Below are 20,061 nucleotides of genomic sequence, written 5' to 3'. Positions count from 1 at the left end.
AGAGAAAACATTGCCTACCTATGCACCTGTCATCCGTGGAGAGGTTTATGATTAAACCTAGTTTGCAGACGAGGAAATGGAAGATCAGACACAAGAGCCAATGAGAGACAGAGCAGGTGGCTTGGGGATACTTAGCCATGTGCCTGGAAACCTGCTGGATGGGAACCCAGGATGCTAGCACTCACTGTGCCCTGTACCTTTTTGGTACCCAGGTCTGATTTGCACCTGTAGATGGCACTCACCATGGGAAGGTGGCAGCAGGCAGCCTGAGAAGCAGCAGGGGATGGAATTCAGCTGAGATGTGTGCTGAGAGCCTCAGGGCCTCGAGGTTCCATCTGTCAGTTAGGGACAGATGCTATCCTGTGAAGTGATCCAGCCCAGGAAGGTTGGGCATCATTACTCTGAAAATCTGAAATCCAAAATGCTGCAAAACCTTAAACTTTTGAGCATAAATGTGACAGCAAGTGGAAAATTCACACACTTCATTTCATGCAAAAATTATGAAAAGTGTTGTGTGAAATTACTTTAGGGCTATATGTGTAAAGACATATAGAAAAAAAATTCGGTATTCACATTGGGGACTCATCCCGAAGATACCTCATTACATACATGCAAATAATCAGAAGTCTGAAATCTGATACACTTCTGCACCACGAGCTTTGGGGGATGGACACACCTCTGTAGTAGGCATATGCTGAGCACCATGAATGTGTCTGTCATTGTGACCATTTGCCAGCCATTATGCTGTCTCTCTTGGGAGGCACTTGTCACTTATTGGAGGAGATAAAGGTCCTTTGTCATTTACTGTCAAGATACTGGATGAGGCGACTAGAGACTGGCAAGGGTCACAGATTTGTTCATGCAAAGGGGTAGCATCTATAGCTTGGGGCAGCCACTGTGCTACTGTTCAGGAAGTGTGAGTTTTGTGTCCCCACCCACTTTGGCTCCTTCCCAGCAGGATCACCTTTATCAGGACACAAGGATGGGGTGAGATGGGGGGGATCATTCCCTCAGCAGCATCTGGAGTGGCCACAGGTGCCCTGCTCTCAGGCTCAAGGTACAGTGATGCTTGATGAAACAGGGCACTCCAAGGTCAGTCTCTGCGTTCAGGAGCATAATCATTCTGGAACCTTCTGAAGACCATTTTTGTTTCACTTTGTTCAAGACAAACAAAGCCTGTAGATGCTGACCAGACCAGAAATCCTACAGGTGTGAGCTCTCTGCAACAAAGTGGACATTGTTCTCCATGCTGTCCCTGGTGGGTTGCATTCTCTGTGTTTAGCTGGGGACCTAAGACAGTTCTGGAATCCTGCCTGGAGGAGCCAAATGGAGCTGCCAGAGTTTGTCCTTGGGGTCCCAGTTCCATTCCACTGGTGACAGTGCTGGAAGAAGCTACCGAGACCACCCTGCCACTGCCAGGTGTACACCCCTTCCCTGGTGCCTGCTGGACTCTCTGCCCCTTTGCTGAGTGAGTGCTGTTTCCAGGCTCACACCTCTGGTGGGACTGAAGCTTTAAACCTTTGAACAGAAGCCTCAGGTAGTGCTGACAAAGCTCCAGGTACATGCAGAAACCCAATAGAGCCCAGTGGTGGGTTTAGAGGGTGCAGGGGGGCTGGCATGGGCTCTGGGTTTGCAGAGTCTCCCTGTGTCATTCTGAGTGCGCCGTGATGGAATGCTGCCACTGGCCATTCAGCTTGGCCTTTAAAAAAAGGTAGCATGTGCCAAAATCAATATCAACCGAAGCAGGTTTTTCTGTTATTAATATTTTTGGAGGACAGTGAACATGGAAGTAGCAATAAAGCAAGGTAGCTCAGGTTTAATCCACTTTGACTGGCATGTTGCAGGGAGATTGGAGAAGGAAGCACCATGGGGCCGCAGTGTGCTTCTGAGGTGGGAGCTCCTTGACAGCCTCCAGCACCAGCCTTTCTGCTCTCCCCAAGTGTGGCACCAGCAGCCGTGTCCTCACAAGCCTCAAGCAGCTCAGCAAAGGTGCCAGGGCCTGCCCACCCGCTGGCAGGTGCTGTGGGAGAATGAGGGTTTCCCTTTTGCTCTAATCAGTGCTTCCATTTATTAAATAAATGCATCTGCACGTCACATAATTCATTTAGCAAAAAGCCTTTCAGCTGCTAGCCTGACTGGCTCAAAGACAATTTATTGCCATTCATCCACCCCACCCCACTCCACTCTATGTCTCAAATTCCTCCCCCAAAGGAGCAACCTCAGATTTGCCAGGCCGGAGGGGCTCTGCGTCTCCCTCCTGCTGCCTCTGCCTCCCTCTGGCCCGAATCAGTTATAAGATGCCCCCCAATCTACCACCTGTGTCCACATGAACGACTGTATACACCTGGCTCCAAAGCAACCTTGGCCTTCCTGCTTGACATGGAGAATTACACTGGAGCAAACTGGCAATGTCTCCCCTCTCTGCTTCTCAACCCCTTCTTATTCATTAGATTGCAAGTGCCTTCTCATCTTGTTTGCCTTTTTCGTTTGAGGTTTCCTGTGCCATGGAGTATGAGGAGGGTGCTATCTGTCAGGTGGTGGTTGAGTTGTGTCCCCATACAGGGGCTGCTGCAGGGCCAGGAGGTGGCTACTGTGATGGACAGGCAGGAAGACTCTGTACAGATGGGCACCTTGGGAAGCCGCATTAGAACCCTGTGCCATGTAACACTGATTCGGCACTGTTGGGCACTTGGGCAGGGAAAACTGAGGGTCCTAGCAGGCAGCCTGGTGGCCATGGAGACTGCCCTGAGCAGCAACCTCTCCATTCTGCTCAGGAAAGTTGTCCTACATCCTCCGGGGTATGTTTTCCCAGAGTGCCTGGCCTCAGTTGGGTTACCATCTGGTGTGTCCTTTGCAGTATCTCCATAGTACTGGGCAGGGACTGGCAGTAGGTCCCTGGCCAAGGTGGAGCTCAGTGTTTCCATGCTACTCCTGCAGCTGGCACTCAAAGCATACATGCTCATCCCTTCAGGACACCTTGTTCTAGAAGCCCTGCCTTCCTCTACCCTCTTCATCTTTCTGCTTTCTGCCTCTTTCCCTGCCCAGCTCTAGGTGGCCTCCTCCTGGGCCCACATTGCTCCTAGCCCAGGGCTTCATCTCCATTTCTCCCCAAATGTCACCCATGCTAACCTCTCCAGGATGACCTCTCAGAGGGTCATGTCTCATTTCCTCAAATACATTTCTCTGTGGAAAACCCAAAGGCCCTTGACTGGCATGGCTCAACCTGCACCTCCATGCTTGGCCGTGCTCTGATTTGTTCTCTCAGCCATGGGGTTCATATTAAAAAGGAAAAGCAAGCCAGATATGGTATACATACCTATCATCCGGGCACTTTGAGTATCCGAAGCAGGAGGATTGCAAGTTTGAGACCGACCTGAGCAACCTAGCAAAATCTTGTCCTTTTTTTAAGAGCCGGCAGGGTATGAAGGCCTTAGGTTCATTCCTGGTACCTCAAAAACAAAACAAAACAACCTGAAGAGGTTTACTGAATTACAATTTACAACCCACAGCAGTCATTTATTTTAAGCATATAATTAGCGTATAAGCATATAATGATTTCTAGTGACTTTGTAGCCATCACCATCATCTAGGTTTGTAATATTTTCACCATTTCCCAAAGACTGGTCATGCCCATTTACAGGGACTCTTCCTTCCCACCTGCAGCCTTGTGATCATCAATCTACTTTCTATCTCTATGGATTTGCCTTTTCTAGACACGTCACAGAAATGGAGCCATGCAACATGTGACCTTCTGTGGCCAGCTCCCTTCACTCAGCTCTTTCTCATTGTGATGTCTATTACAATTTATTTTCTTTTTGATTTCAAGCAGTAGCTCACTCTGGGAAGATTCATTTCCCTGAACTTTTCCCTGGTGGTAGTGGATTGGGTTGTTTCTCCTTTGGGCTATGAGGACTTTCTTTGAGTTAGTTCTCAGAGCCACAATGTAGGGTTACCCAAACTTCCATCTCCCTAAATGCCCTAACTAACCCATAGCCCAGTCTTGCTATTTTACCTCTTAAATTCCCATTCAATCTGTATAACTGTCTCTGTCTTAATCACCACCGAACTCAACCCTATCCCCAGCATCTTTTTTTCTCCACTGTAACAACGTCCAGCCAGATCTTCTGCAGAAAAGTTTTCCACATGTGCCCACAGTGATTGAGTTCCCGCATAACGGCGGTGGCTACTGCATTGTGCACAGCCTTCCCACAGCTTCTAAGCATCTTAGGATGAAGATGGAATCTTCCACCAACTTGGGCAGCTCCTTTGCCAGACTTTGATGATACCTTTTCCATCCCACTATCTCCTCTTCAACTGTGATTCGCAATGGTGTGCTCAAGGGGCTGTTTAATCAGGGTTTCTTCCTTGAAGAGTTCCCTGTGTGTTCTGCAGTGCCCCAGAAGCTGGGACAGTGGAATGACCACTAGATTCCTGGTGAGAGAATGGAGCCACTGACGCCTTCCCTTGTTGGGTGAGGAGAGGTATCTGGTTGAGCCCTGGATAGTGGCAGGTTTGTTCAGTGCTGTTTACCTGGAAACTTCCAGGCCTAGGTGGATGTGAACTTGGTATTTTGAGCCCACAAAGGAGGCTGGGCGCTGCTGCTTGGAGTGTGATTCCTATGGCTGGGCAAGAAGGTCGGTGTGTAGGTATGAAAGCCACAGCCACTATTGTGATGCTGGTTCTGAGCAGTTTCGTACATGACCTTGTTGGGTTTGGAAAAAGTGGGCTTGGTTTCTCTGAAGAAAGGAGAGAAAGGAGGAGGGGCAAGTAGGGGGCTCCAGCAGGACAGGTTCCTGATGGCAGTCAGTCAGGTCCCAGGGGGAGGCTCATGCTGGAGAATGTTCTGGGGTACAGGATACTTAATGGGGACTTGAGTCAACAGGTTTTAAATAGGATGTCTGCATCGCTGCAGTGTCTCAGCACAGGACCACAATAGGTTTTCTTTCTTTTCAAAATGCCAGTCTAATGCATGTACCGTATAATTCTTCCACAGAAGATGCCTAATTCAATGCATTTTAGTAAATTCCCAAGTAATGGACCCATCACCCTTACTAATTTAGAAGTTCTCAGCACCCCCAGAGGGAAATACACTCTACAATAATCAGTCTCTGTCTCTTCCCCCAACTGATGGTAACCCAGAGCCTTCTTGATCATGGCTTTTCCTGCTCTGGGTGTTCAGAATAAGTGGAGTCACGGGATGGGCAGACTGAAGGCCAGAGCAAGCTCTTGAGAGCTCTGCATCTCATGTTGGAGACAAGCCTGTCCATTCACGTCTGTGCCTGAGAGCAGTGCTCAGCCCTGACTTCTTAAATATTGTCAGGAAAGAGTCTCCCGTGGCATCTCTAGCTGGGCCCATGCAGAGATGTTGACCCCAGGCTCAAAAAGTATGTTTTCCTGCAAGCTGTGCTTCTGCATTCAAATGTTCCTGTGCCAGAATGGAGGCTCCTATGCATCTGCTCGTCTACTGGCCAAAAGGAAATTCATTTTGAGCCAAGACTTAATTAGAAATTACTCAAATGTGAGCTCGATTGGGCCAGTTTTCTGCCTTGAAAAACAAAGCCATCAAAAAAGATGCTTGTGTTGGTGACAGCGTTCATTTGGACACTTGGGAGTGGGTACACTGGGGCCCAGGACTCAGCCAGGAGGCTGAGTAATGCCTCAGACCCTCAAAAGCAGTTCTGGTTTTATTTTTAATTTCAATTAAAAATACAGCAAAATGTCAAAACACAGTATCATAAGCATCGGTGTGTCTATTACACAAAATTAACATTTGTGAGCTTTTGCCTCAGCTCCCCTTTCAATGATAGGAGTCAAACATTACTGATAAAGTCAAAGCTGTCTTCTTTCACATTTACGGTCCCCTCTGCTCAGATATAAGCATTGTCAGAAATTCATTGAGAATTCCTCTCATCTTTTTTATTAGTACACATTTGTGGTACATGATTATATTTATCATGGGAGGTTTTTTACATGTATATAACATCTTCATTCTTTTTTCTTTTTGTCTGTTTTCCCTCCCACAGCTTCCTGTTTCTGCTAATTCTTGTCTTCCCATTTGCAAAAGCTCCATTTTCATTTTTTTTTCAACTTTCTTGTTTTGGTCTTCCTCCTCCACCTTAATCTCTTGTTCCTATTTGACAAAGGTCTCCCTATTTCCTATTATCTGTCTTTTATTTTGCTCTTTCTTTATTTCTGGGTTAATCATATGATATTTAACTTGGAACTATGTGATATTTAAACTTACATGTCAGATTTATTTCACTCAATATTATGTCTTGAGGTACTTAATCTCTCTTTTTATATGTATCAGTTACTGTATGACACAGTATCATTGAATTTAAAAGATACCATATTGGATATGCCATTTATAATTTGGCCTTTTTTACTTGGCATCATACTTTTGATATTTGGCTTTATTGATATTATCTACTGATCTTTCACCCACCTGCCATTCATCTACCACTAATCCATCTCACTTTCATTTACCTTACACTCATCCATCCACCCATCCATCCACCTTCCTATCCACCCACTCATCCATTCACTCATCCATCTATCCATCTCTCCATCTACCAATCCATTGTCCATATATCACCCATCCATCAAACTGACCATCTCTCTATCTCTCCATCTTCTCATCCATCCACTTATCTACTCATCCATTCAAATAGCCATCTAAACATCCACCCCTCTGTGTATTCTCTATTTTGCCTTACAGAAATATGTGCTTAGGATCTTTGGCTTTTACTTTGAGTGACCCATCTCTGACCTTTGTCATGTGCACTTAGATCATCTTTGGGAAGGAAGGGAAGCATGAAATCTGTATTTGTGGTTTCATTAATTGGTTGCTAAAGCCAAAGAGAGTCCCCTACTCACTGCCACTCTTCTGCTTCCATCTTCTCTGTAATTCCTCAGTGATAAGCCTGCTTCAGTGGAGTGGGTCACACTGTATGGCATGAGTTAGAAAACTGGTGAGTTATAAATTATTTAAAACAGAGGGGAAGGCCTGGGCCCTGTCCTGGAAGGTACCACTGCAAGTCAAGTCTTGATGCTGCTGTTATTACTCCTCATATATGATATGCTTGCAAAAGGGAGAGGGACTCTGTTTACATATGTGTCATTTTGAAAAAAGCAAAAAATTAATTTAACTAGTATCCATTGAGTTTGTGTGTTGTACAGATTCTGTGCCATATCTTGCTCTGCTAGATGTTAGGTTAAAGTTTTGTAAATGAAAGAGGGCCCAGCTAACAGGGTCTCCAGAGCTTACACATTGCTGTCCGTGCTTGTGTACTCTTCTAAGGAAGCTCACAATTAATTCCCACTTAAGTCTCTTTGAGAAAATACTGTCTGGGAAAACTGCTTTGGCCTGGTGTGACAAAACCCATCTCTCCATCTCCATTTTATATAAAAGCACTGGAAGGAGAATATTGTGGTTCAGAGGTTGTGCTGGTGGAGAGCAGGTCATCCCTCCTCTGCTGATATGCAAGGTGGTGAGAATCACCCAGAAGGTAAGGTGGTCATACCAGCCCTGAAACATCAATTTTTAATTTTCCATGTTCAATCCAAGGGCAAGGTTTTTCTCAGCACCTTTGCTCTATGATTGGGCTTTCATGATCCTCCAGCCTGTCTCTAATTCCACTTCCAGCATTGGCCTTTCCCCGCTGCACCTCCCTTCTGGGTGCATACAGCTCTTTCCTTCCTTCTGAGTGTAGCAACTTGCCTGATCCTCCCCAGGAGCTGCTTTGCCATACTTCCTGCTGGGTCCTTCTTCCTGACTGGTGGCTCCGGCTGTTTGTTGGTAGGGACAAGGTGAAGGCTATTTATTGGCTTGGCATCTAGGGTCCCCTTAGCTCTGGCATTGTTTCCTGCAGTTGTGTGGCTCTGAGAACCTGGAAAGTTTGGAGTGCTCCTCCTTTGGAAGGGGTGGTGTTAATCCCCACTTCCGGAATAGATGGTGATGTGATGCATTCAACACTGTTACTGAGCTGGCCATGAGTGTGCAGTAAGTGCTTTGTATTTGTTCAGGACCAATTAATTACGTTTACCTCACTCCCTTGTTATTTTACTCACTTGCTTGCTTCCAAACTGACTTCTCTGGCCAGATCTAACCTTCTGCTTTGCAAAGGCCCCACCTGAGATTGTAGCTGTCTAAAGAGGAAATTAACTCATCTCCAAGGAGGGCACGAACGGCCCTCAGGTCTCACCTGATGATGGCAGAGACAGCTGTATGACCCCTTCACAATAGTCAGGAGAAACGGCCTGCCTGTCCTATCTCCCTGGCATCAAATGGCCAGTATTAAGCTTTTATTGTTTGAAATGTTCTTCTAATTGGAGACGTGCACTCATAGCCATGTTATCCTTATTAATGTCTAGACACACAGAAGCATGAGTTGGCGCTTGGGCTTCAGTCTCCTCTAGTCAGGCTGTCTTCTGGGTCAAGGTCACTCACTGTTTGCTCTTCTACTTAAAGCCTTAGTTTTAAGCTTTAGCTGTTGCCCAGGCCAGAATTTGGTGTTTGCTCCCACAAGCATCAGTCTGATGGGGCTTTGTCCACAGCCGAAAGTATCACGTCATTTGCACAGTTGCCTTTGGAAACAACACAATTATAGCTTGAGTTGACCTTTGTGCTGGCTGGTTTTCAGAGGTGTGCAGATACCCAGAGTCCAAATGCACAGCTGTGAAAGATCAGGATCCTCCTAAATGTGTCTTGCTCTGGTTTCTGCCATGCTTGTGTTCATTGTGGGTCCTCAAAAATGTATCAGGAAGAAATTGGAGATGTTGTACACCACACAGTTTTGAAGTGTGAAACGCACTTCTTTGTGGTGAGTGGCCTTCTCAGGAACATGTCTTTGTTTCAGAAAGTCCCAGTTCTTGGCGAGCACTGCTTACAAGCCTGTGCAGAGCTGGGGGCTTCATGGGCACTGGACTCTCCCGTCTCAAACTCGGGATCCCAAATAATGTCCTTTCAGGAATTCCCTCGGGGCTGCTATCCCAAAGCCTGTGGCCCATCTCCCCTAGGTCCTTATAGCTTCTGCTGGGTTGCTTGGGCAGAAGTCAAGAGTGGGTGGGTTTAGATCTCCCACAGGAATAGGAAGTTACAAAAGCAGCAGATAATTCTACCCTTGTGTCATCGATCATCCTCCACAGATCACCCGTTGTGATAAAATGTGTTTTATGCAGTGTATTCTCTGATGTTCTTTCAGCTCTAGACACTGTCACTGTCACTGCTGTCTCACAAAATAACCACTGTCCTCATCACCATGGCACAGGCCCCAAACAGACTTGGAAAGTAGTTCAGTCTCTGGCATGAAATTTCCTACCATCTTGCTCCAAACCAAAATCACCTTGTTCAAGAAACAGCCATTATCCTGGTAGGCCAGGCACTGTTTGGTGTTAGATGGTGACTAGATGGCCCCAAAAGAGAAAGTTTTGTGATCCACTGTCATTTGTGTGAACCGGTCTTGAGAGCGATGTGTTGCATCATGGCTCTGTGACGTCGGTGGGCTGGTGAGACTTGCCCATGCTCAGATGGTGTTGTGGGGTAACTGTATCACTCCCTTAAATTCTTACGCCGAACTCTTAATTCAAGAACCTCAGTGTGTGACTGCTTTCAGAGACAGGATTTTCCAAGAGGCAATTCAAGTAAAATGAGATCATTAAGTCAACTGTGATCCAGTCTGGTTGGGGTTCTGAAGAAATCGAGATGCAGATAGGGAGGACAATCTGAGGACACAGGTAGGAGACAAAATCTACTGTTTTAGTAATTTTCTTGTCACTGGGACAAAATACCTGCACCCACAACTTAAAGGAGTTGATTTTGGCTCATGGTTTTTAAAGAACTCAGTCTATACTTGGCTGATTTCTAGACAGGAAGGGTGTGGTACAAGGGTCTGATGGAAGCCAGCTGCTCACATCATGGTGGCCAGAAAGCATATAGAAAAGGAAGGAGCTAGGGAGGGAGATATGACCTTCCAGGTCACACCTTGCAGGGACCACCTCCAACCAGGTCTTGTCTTCTGATAGCAAGTAAACTATAAAGAATTCCCATAATCTAATCTGTTGCTGAAATCCCAGCAGACGTGGCACTTTGGGAGGGCACTCGAGATCTAAACCACAACATCTGCAAACTCGGACTTAGGCCACCTGCCTGTGATGCTTTGTTATGACAGCCTGAGCAAACAATGTAAACTAAGAGGTCTGTGGGATTCACACGCCAGGTGTTTTGGGGCAGGATTTCTCAAAGATGAGTGTTTATAACTCCTTAACCTTGCAAAGCCAAGCCACACTTTGACCTGTGGCCTCAGGATAGTGCTTTGTCATGGTGATCTGGCAGAGTCCTGCACTCAGCCCATGTGGCAGAGCCAGGCAAACAGTTACCTCTTCTGCCCCTAGTCTTCCCCACTGTCTGGGTATTTCCAATTTCTAGCTCACATCTTGCAGCAGACTTACAAATGCATGTTGACCAAATAAGAGAACGAGTTTCTCTTGCGCTCTCCATTTTCAGTTTGAGTTTGCCCATGTTCTTTACTGATGCAGGGGCTGGCGTTTCTCTCCATTTAGCAACATGGCCAACCCTAGTTTGATTTCTTTACAGCTGTGGACACTGATGGTGATGTCTCCATTCTTGGGAGCTCTGCTATAACTGAACAAGATAACATGTTCACGTTACACTTGGTCTTCTGTGAATGGTAGCTCCCTTCATCCCCAGTGTTAAAAATCCAGACCTTTCTTTAACCCTGGATCCAGGAGTATTCTGTTTTGGACATGTTTTATCTAGTGCAGTTCAATTCTAGCAGTGTTTACCAGCTTTAGGAATGGTGTTAGAAAAAAAGGGATGTGTCAAGTCACCCTTATCCCTGGGTGCCTCAGCCTGGAATAGGGGGAAACTCAAGCCAGCTGAATGTCATGGTCATTAGAGAGGGAGAGGGGAAGAGGATGTGTCTTGGTGGGAGATACTTGTGACTCCAGTTAGAAAGTGCAGTGGTCTGTTGGTAGAGGTGGGGACCCATGATCCGTTCTTGAGGCCATAAGTTAAACTAGACTGAAGAAGAGGCAGAGCACCGGGTGGGCTGGAAGCATCCTTTGGTCTTGGTAGCCAGTTGTGGTTACTGGGGGCAAGGCCTGAGGATGACGGGGACAGCAAGAAGCCAGATAGAGTGTGGGAAGGGTCCTGCCTTGGGATAAGATCACATGTTGCACTTGGTGTCACAGCAGATGGTTAATTCTCTCACTACTCATGTGGTGGCTGGCATCTAGTTCCCCCATAATGGTCTGTTCTAACCCTGGAGGTTTAAGGACAGCGTGAGCCTTTGTCTGGAGCTACCTGATTAGAGACACACTTAGATAATAGAACTCGGCACTTATTCCAAGATTTATTTTGGTCTTGTGAAGTTTTGCTGGGGTGAAAGTCTTTGCTCTGTTACTTGTACTTCCGAGAGTTTTCTTCTGTCCTGATGCCTCAGGGTCCAGTGTTTCGCTGAGGGACACCATGTTGTGGGACTGTCTTCTGTGTCTGTGAGAGAGACGCCAACAGGTCAGACGTCTGTGTGACTGTGCCAAGCGTCCTGACCCACCACTAGTGTGCCTCATCCTTTGCTACTTCATTCTTGTTTTTAAATGCCACTTTGGAGACTAGATTATACTTCTTTTGAAAAAAATTAATCTCCCAAATTTTGTCTGTTGTTATGGGGATCAAGCTAGGTCCTCTGGGAGTGCGCAAATGCTCAACCTTAGGGCAAGTTACTAAGGGGAAGTCTGAACAAGGACAGTATTTCTCCAACCTGAACATAAATATCCTCCTCCATTTTCTCAGTGGCTGTCACAATATTTTGCCCACCCTGAAGTTGACCGCATGTGCCTAGAGAGGAATATAACACATTGGTTAGTGATGTCTAAGGCTCTGGGCAGATCAGACTTGGATTTGAATTGGACCTCCTCTACTTTCTAGGGTTCTGAGGCTCACTTTCCTCATCTGGAAAATGGGAATAATAATAATAATATTTTAATAAAAATAATATGCTTTGTGGTTGGCCAAAGGTGAGTAAGTCAGTACAATTTCTGATTTGCTAGGGTTCAGTGTTAACCATGGCTCTGTCATGGTGTCACCGTCACTGTTGTTGTGTTTATCATTATCACCACCCTCTACCATCATCATCACCACCACCGTCACCATCACCATGACCACAGTCATCTCCATCATGTTTACTGTCATTTCCCACTAGAACCTGAGCCTCCCCGTGGGATGAGACCCCATGCTGGGCATCTTCATGTCCTCTGTTCACTCCTAATGGGGTCAATCAAGGACCCACATGGAGAAGGCCAGCAAAGGCTTGAGGACAGAGGGGGTTTCCTCAAGTGACCCCTTGACTGGCAGGGAACGGGGTTCCTGAGCTTGTCGGCCTCTGCTGTCTCTCCAAGCCTCCCAGCCAACCATTCTCCCTTGTAGGACATCTCTAACACGTTGTAAAGGAACAGCCATCTCAGGACTGCAGCGGATGGGGAGAGACACAGGAGTGTTCCTTCATTTGTTGGTACCAGAAGGACAAGGAAACCTGCCTGTCCTGTCTCCATTCTACATTTTCCTCCCCACCTTTCCTTACATGGGTCTCCCTCTGGAAATCCCACCCCAACTCACATGGTCCCCGGACCATGGCTGTCCCTGGACAGATGTATGGTGAGCATGCACCATCAACTGCAGCCCCTGCTCTCTCCTCTAGTTGCCAGGAAAGTCTGTCTTAGCATTAATGTTTGCCTTTGCCGTACTGTCAGACACTATAAGTAGCAGTCTAGGACTGGTTTGCTCATTATGTTTCTGTGGCTCCAGGCACTTACTCATTCATTTATTCCTTCATCCTAAAGCTGTGTCAGGACTGTTCTTGCAACTGGGTTTGCCTAATCAGTGGGCAGAGTCAGTGATGGGTAAGAGGTGACATAGGGTGTTATGGCTTGCATTTAGATGTCCCCCAAAGCCTAATGTAATCATACATGGGGCTTTTTCACAGGTAGCTGAACCTAGAGTGTGTGATTGATTCATGGTATAATGCTAGGATAAAGGGTGCTAGGCTTAAGGGTGAGTGATTCCTAAATCAGTCCACTGATTGGTTTGGCACCACCCTAATCCCAGTAGCCTGGATACAAAATAAGGCGCAAAAAGAGGTTTGTCTTTCCCCTTGTTGCTTTGCTACCTTCTTCCAGCCATGAACTACTCTCCTCTGTGAAGCCACCCTGCCTTGTAGCCAATTCATTATGGACTGAAACCTCTGCAAACCATGAGCTAAATAAACCTGTCCCTTTTTAACTTTGAATGTTGGGTATTTTGTCTTAGCAATGAGAAATGTAAGTAATACCCAGTTTGTCCAGAGTGATCCTGAAAAGTTCTCTTCTGAACTTTCTTTGCTTCTAGTTTGCACAGGTGCCAATGCCCACCACATAAGGAGAGGGATCCCCTAGGCACTGAGCCCTCATCCAGCTGAGGTCCTGTCTCAGGTACAAGCTCCTGCAGCTTTCTGTTGCTGTGATCAGCAGCAGGTGCTTTGCCTTTTGATTAGTTCCTGGGTGCCATAATCGTGTGCTGGGTGGCTTAACCAGGAGACATATGTCATCTTATACTTATGGGGCTAGAAGTTCAAGATCAAGATTTATTTTCTGGATGCTAGGAGGGAGGATATGTCCCAGGACTCTCTCCAGCTTCTGGAAGTTGCTGGCCATCTTTTGTGCTTCCTGGCTTACAGCAGGAACATTGCCTGACTCTGCCTGCATTGCCCTTCAGTCACCTCCCTGTGCACTGCTGCTGTATCTGCTTTTCCACTTGCATGAAAACGTGGTCTTTGCTTTAAGTCCACCCAGCTTTAACCAATCTCATTTTAAAGATCCTATTTGTAAAAGCCCCATTTCCCAGTAGATGTAACTCTTGGGGTGAAAAGTTGTGAAGACACCATTTTTCCAGGTTATAGTTCAGCCCTCAACAACCAAGCCTTGCAGCAGCCCTGCAGGGCAAGTCAAAGCCATGATCTTCACTGAGGAAGCAGAGGGACTGCTGGGCTGGCAGGTTTGCCCAGGAGTGCAAGGTCATTGTGCATGGTTGGGATGCAGACCCAAGCCATTCTGACCTCTGAACTTTTGCTCTCCCAAAAGTTTCTCTGTGGGATGCAAAAGGTGCTCTTCCAAGCAGGTTGGTTCTTTGCTGTGCAGGGATAGTTCTTGGGAACACTTGATACCCTCCAGCCATGCACACCCAGTGACTGTGGACACCAGTCTTCGTGTTACCATAGTGACACACACGTCCCCTGGGAAGTGGTTCAGCTCCATGCTTTTCCAGCACTTGTCAGCTGCTGGAAGGGGCCTCAGGTTTCTGTAGATGTTAGTATCCAAGGGAACCAGAGTCGAGGTGTCCTTGTCACTAGAACCTGAGGCCCAAAATGATTCCTGAACCAGTGGGTTTTGGGTGACCTCGCCTGGATATATCTGATATCACACCCTCAATATGCTGAGATTTCCAAAGAGTTCTCACCCAGTGAGGATGGGACATGACTTGTGACAAGACTTTCCTACTGGTGGAAGCAGATGGCCCTGCTTTAGCTGGTGAGCTTGGAAGAAGGTCACATGCAGTTCAGCCTGTGTCACTGGGAAGGAGCAGGTAGCTCATTCCCATGCAGGGTGTCACATTCCCTGGGCAGCCAGATAGGCTGGCTGCAGGAGCTGCTCTCCTGATTGACAGCATATCACTTAATCCATCATGGGAAGCTGCCCCCATAGCTACCTGTTGGGAAGGCACCAGGCCTCTTCATCCTGTCCCGGAAGCAACCACCGAGCAGTGCCCTGTGGAGAAGTGCTCCAGCCTTGGGTTTGGTCAAACCTCGTGTTTTCCTAGCTGGCTGTCCTTCCTTTGGGGTGTAGGCTGCTATTCACAAGCAGAAAATACCTGCAGGTTGTGGGTGGTGGCAGCATTGAGTCCAGAATGAAAGTTGGGAGCAGAGACCAACACCAACACTTCAATCTTGACTTTCCGTTTACATTTGCCGAATGTCTTTGTCCAAGCAACCAGCTGACTTCATTTTGTAGCTGTCAAAGCCTGGGGGTCCCAAAGTCTGCTTAGAATACCCAGTGGGAAGGAGTGGGGACCACTTAGACTCTGACCTGTGCTCAGTGGGTGACTCTGGTGTCCTCCTGTTTCCCTACAGAAATGCATCCGCTTCAACCCGGATGCCACAGTGTGGGTGGCGAAGCAGCGAATCCTGTGCACACTGAATCAGGGTTTGAAGGATGTTCTGAACTACGGGCTGTTCCAGCCAGCCAGCAATGGGCGTGATGGCAAGTTCCTGGATGAGGAGCGGCTGCTGCGCGAGTACCCCCAGCCCACGGGGCCGGGCGTCCCGTCCCTGGAGGTACCAGCGGCTGGGAAGGTGGTGGAGGGCGGCTCTTTGACCAGACTCTTGGTTTGCCTTGGGTTGGGAATTACCCCCCAAAATAAAAACATTAGTTTGAGGTCACGAGGTTATACCTTATTTTGTTGTAGCTTGTGCCCTGCTGTGTGATTTCTCTATGTTTGTTTTCTTGCTGTAGATTCTAACAAATCTGTTAGGAAGAAGGCTTGGTATGAATGAACCAAGGGTCCCCTGGTGAAGCTTGTGTCACCAGGGTCTGTGAGTCCTGAAGATGTAGAGTGGCCTTGCTTAATGCCAGCCCAAGGGCTTTGGGTTTCACCACAACTGCGTGGTACCCCATGGGTCCCCACTCTAGGTGACCATCACAACTCCTGGCTCTACAGATTACCCCTACTTCTCTCAGACTTGGCCCTCAATTTGGGTCCTGTAAGCCCCTCTTCCAGTTTGCTAACATGCTGTGTGTGTCACAGACCTCACTAGTTTATGGGAAGGATGTCAATGGAGAGGTGCCCAGGCAGAGTCTAGAAGGTTCCCCAGCTCAGCGCTCCTCCCTGCAGGGAGCTGAAGTGCTCCCATCCTCCTGGCATGGGGATGTGTTTGCCAACTCAGGACCTCTTCAAACCTTATTTTCCAGAAATTTTCCTGGTAGGTGTGATTGGTTAAATTATTGGCTGTTGGCAGTCTGCTCCATCACCCCCCACCCAGGACAAGGATGAAACTGAAAGTCCAATGCTATAATCACAGGCTTCTGACCACCAACCCTGTCCCGAAGCTGATGGACTCAGGCATCATCTCATTAGTACACTGAAGATACCCGAGGTTCTCAGGTTTTGGGAACTATGTGCCAGAAACTGGGAACAAAGACTTAATACTTTTTCTATGTCACTCTTTCTAAGCCAGGCTTTTGGACCCTGGCAGGAGGGGACAGTAGCCACCAAGCCATAATCAGAGCAACTTCCCTCCAGCAGCTGAACCAGGAGTAACCAGGGCTTATGAACTGCCACACCTCCCCTTCCGGTGTCTCCCAATTGGGCTTGTGAAGTGGCCCATGTGTACCTCCACGGACAGCACAACCCCATCCTGCCTTCTGCCCCTACCTTGCTGTACCGGGGGTTACACATAGTGTTTCCAACAGCACAGGCATGGTGGATCAGCTGTGGAACTAGCGGTAATGCGGCTGTCTCTGCAGTGGTACGGAACCATGTCGCTGTTCTTAAACAATTACGCATTGCTCAGTGAGAGGCAGCAAGCATGGAATTGTAGCTGGTTCCTGAGTGGCTAAGTGGTACTAGCAATCTCTGCAGAGTACTCTGAGGTCTGAGAGGACACCAAAGTGATAATCAGTGGATAATTCAAAGTTCCCTTGGGGCTCTGAGGCTGATGTCACTTGAATCCAATTAATGTGAACATGTGTCAGAGGGGTTGGGGTTCAAGGGAAGGTAAAGGTGGAAGTCTTTTGGAAGCAGAGTGGTTCTAAGCAAATCATCCATTGTTCTGACCTCAGTTTGCCTATCCATAAAATGAGCACCCATTAGAGACATCTCCCATTGACAGCCCATGTGCTTTGCAGAGTTATCCAGCCTATCCAGAAAGTCAAAGTTCTCTAATCTCATGGAAGAAGTGCGGAACTAGGAATGGGGAACAAGGACAGTTTATTCATTCCAGGCACTGAGAGTTTCTACGGTGACAGTAAAACTAAGCAAAGTGACTAAGAATCCTGGGAGCTGAATCTTGATTTGGCCCTAGGCTCAGGAGCTGGGTGACTTTGAGCTGGGACTCTCTGACCTTCAAATTCCTGGCTCTAAACCCAGGGCCATTAGCAGTGACTGCCTACAGGGGTTATGCGTCCATGGGGCGGTGTCCTGGGTGGGCGTGGCTTCCTGTGGGATGTCCTGGGTGGGCGTGGCTTCCTGTGGGATGTCCTGGGTGTCCTGGGTGGGCGTGGCTTCCTGTGGGGTGCCCCAGATGGTGCTGTGCTGCTGCCGTAGTTGCTTCTCATAGTGAAGTTGTGCTTAATACTTGGGTTTATTCTCCCTGGACACTGTCCCAGCAGGGCTCAGACATAAGGACAGGCTTGGTCCAGCTCTTTGCTGGGAACATTGCAGGAAAAGGATTTGTGCTCTGAGGCTGTGTCCCTCTGAAGCATGGCTGTGAGTGTCTGTGGACCTAGGAGTGACCCTGCTGAGGCCTGTGACCAGCCCTACCCAGCATACTCTTTTGTAATTGGAAGACTTGCTCCCTGCTTCCCCATTAGCTGGGAGACAGTGAGCTGTTTTTCACCCTGTATGCTTCCCAGTAGCTTCAGAAATGTGGACCAGAGGTGTATCTAATGAGGGGAGAGAGTTGTTTAGTGGTTCCAGGACATGAAACTCCCATGGCTCCCAGGGCTGTCCTGATGAAATCTACAGGGAGGGTTTGGAAACCCTGTATAGGTCTGGAGCTCCCACACCCCATCAATTCTGGGAGCTCAACAAATGTGCTCAGTTCCTTCTCCAGCAGTTCTGGGCAGCCCGGGGGTGCAAGGAGCTCTCTCATTATATAACTGGCTTATTTTGTGAAGTAAGAAATGAGTTGCAGTCTGTGGCAAAGAAGCATTTTGTCTGTTGTTGATTTGCTATTTTTTTGTGGATTAGAGGGGTGCCGTGAATATCAGACTCAGCTCAGGGCTGGCCCACCACTCTCTACCTCATACCATCCTTTATCCTGTGTGCATCCCTGCTCACCCTGAGCCTGTGAGTTCCTTGGGTGTGATGGTCTCAAGGGATGTGGGATGGATGGATGAAGCGGCCTGTGTGTGCTGCCAGGTCTGTGCCAGGAGGCCCACATTCCACCCTTAGGCCACCCTGAGATGTGATGTTGGTGTCCCTTTACAAAGAACAGATAAGGAAACCGAGGCAGGGATGAGAGTGTCTAACCCAAAATTATTGAGTGGCTAGGGGAACATGGGACTGGAATGAGATCAGATTTGCTACTCTGGGTTCAGTGGCCCCCACATTCTCAGCATTCCCTTCCACACTTCTGCGGTGTCCCCAGCACCCTCAGCTGCAAGAGGACCCTGGGAGGCTGGGAGAAGGAAGCACCCAGGGGACACAGCATTGGAGGACTGTGAGGCAGACAGTGACAATTTGCCTTCTTGGGTGCTACCACCACATCTAAGTAAGCAGGCCGTTTGACTCTGTAGCATGATTTCCAATTCAAAGGAAGTGCTGCTGTTTTGAGGGAATGCAGAGGGTCCCCAAAGTCCTAGGCACATAGGGCTGGGGCAGGGGCCTCCCCAAGAGCGGGCTGCTCCAGTGGGTTCCCACAAAGGCAGAAGGCATGAAAGCCTTGGTGCTTGAGGCTGTGTGCTCACCTGCTGAATGTGCTGTGCGAAGAGCAGGTGGGTTCCCACGCCAGGGACCAACGTGCCCTGTTAGCTGGCAAAGCTCCTTCCCAGGATGCTTTGTGCTCTGCAGTACAAACACTCGTAGTTTGTCTAATACACAGGTTTGCTGCTAAGATCCCTTCTGCAGGGAAGTAACCCAGGGGAAGGCCACGTCAAGTACTAACCTGTTTTTCTTTGCTTTTCTGTTTCTGTGCCAGTTTCGATACAAGAAGCGGGTGTATAAACAGTCCAATCTAGATGAGAAGCAGCTGGCCAAGCTCCACACAAAGGTATGCAGGGAATAGCTGCGCTCACATTCTTGCCAGTATTTTTTTTTCTGTTGTGTCTTTGGAGTCTCTTCTTCCTGAAGCACCTACTACCTGCCTAGGTTGGTGTGGGAGAGGTTGAGTGGACCAGTGGACAGGCCTCATGACACATGCAGGTTGCCAGAGAACCAGGCATCCACAAGGCAGCAAAGCTACTGGGGGCCTGGGACAAGGGTTGCTAATCCTGGATGCTCCAGGGAGGTTCAAAAACAGTGTCTCTGAAAAACATGGGCTTTGGACACAGAATGATAGAGGGAAAGGGGCATATGTGAGCACTATGAGAGTTTCCCATGGTTGTCACATCAGCACAGACCTTATTAAGGTGCATTAACATGAATGACCGTGGGGGAAATGTACAGGTGAGTAAGGGAGGGAGGTGCTGTGTTGCCTTGGGAGCTCAGTCCCCAGCTGAACACACCTGGGTCATTGTGTCCGGAGGCCACCCAGCTGGACAGCGAGGTGATTGGTGTCATGCCCAGCCTACTGCTTACCAGGGATGCTGTGTGAGTCAGAGGCTTCCTGATGTTGGTACTGGGGTTCAAACCCAAGCCCTTCACACCAAGCTACATCCCCAGCTTTTTATTTAAAAAAATTATTTTGAGGCATATTTTTATTATATCATTAAGTTGCTCAGGCTGGGCTCAAACTTGTGATCCCCTTGCCTCACCCTCCTAGAGTTCTGGGATTCCAGGTGTGTGCCACTGCAACCAGGTCTGGACACAAGGATCTTTACTGTGTCTTGTGAAGTCTAACATATCATCATGATTTTTTTCTTTTGTGCTAAATTCATGACTGCCTTTCTATCCAGCTCTCTACTGTCTGTCAAGTGCTCCTACTCCGCAGTGCCCTGACCTCTTCCTGGCACAAAATGCTCCAGGCTTTTCTGTCCCCTGCCTCATCCTTGGAACAATGCTTGACATTTTAAAAAAATTATCCTTTGATGCATGGATAAAACTGTGCTTGTGAATTAAAGAACATCATTAAATGG

At 47.9% G+C, this 20,061-nt stretch overlaps 1 protein-coding gene across 4 annotated transcripts in view; it reads left to right on the top strand.

The window, feature by feature from the left end:
* Shank2 (SH3 and multiple ankyrin repeat domains 2) overlaps positions 1 to 20,061 on the top strand; it is a 503,818-nt gene that overhangs the window by 81,437 nt on the left and 402,320 nt on the right. For all 4 annotated transcript variants that reach the window (XM_063227696.1, XM_063227697.1, XM_063227700.1 and 1 more), the window contains exons 3-4: positions 15,180 to 15,383; positions 18,966 to 19,037. In XM_063227696.1, the coding sequence (XP_063083766.1) occupies positions 15,180 to 15,383; positions 18,966 to 19,037 (276 nt within the window). The remainder of the gene's footprint in view (positions 1 to 15,179; positions 15,384 to 18,965; positions 19,038 to 20,061) is intronic.

The sequence above is a fragment of the Cavia porcellus genome, unplaced genomic scaffold (assembly GCF_034190915.1).
Source record: "Cavia porcellus strain 051 isolate PalLab524CR breed Dunkin Hartley unplaced genomic scaffold, mCavPor4.1 scaffold_17, whole genome shotgun sequence".
Lineage (NCBI taxonomy): Eukaryota > Metazoa > Chordata > Mammalia > Rodentia > Caviidae > Cavia > Cavia porcellus.
Note: the sequence above shows the minus strand (reverse complement) of the source record. Positions and strands in the feature narration are given on the sequence as shown.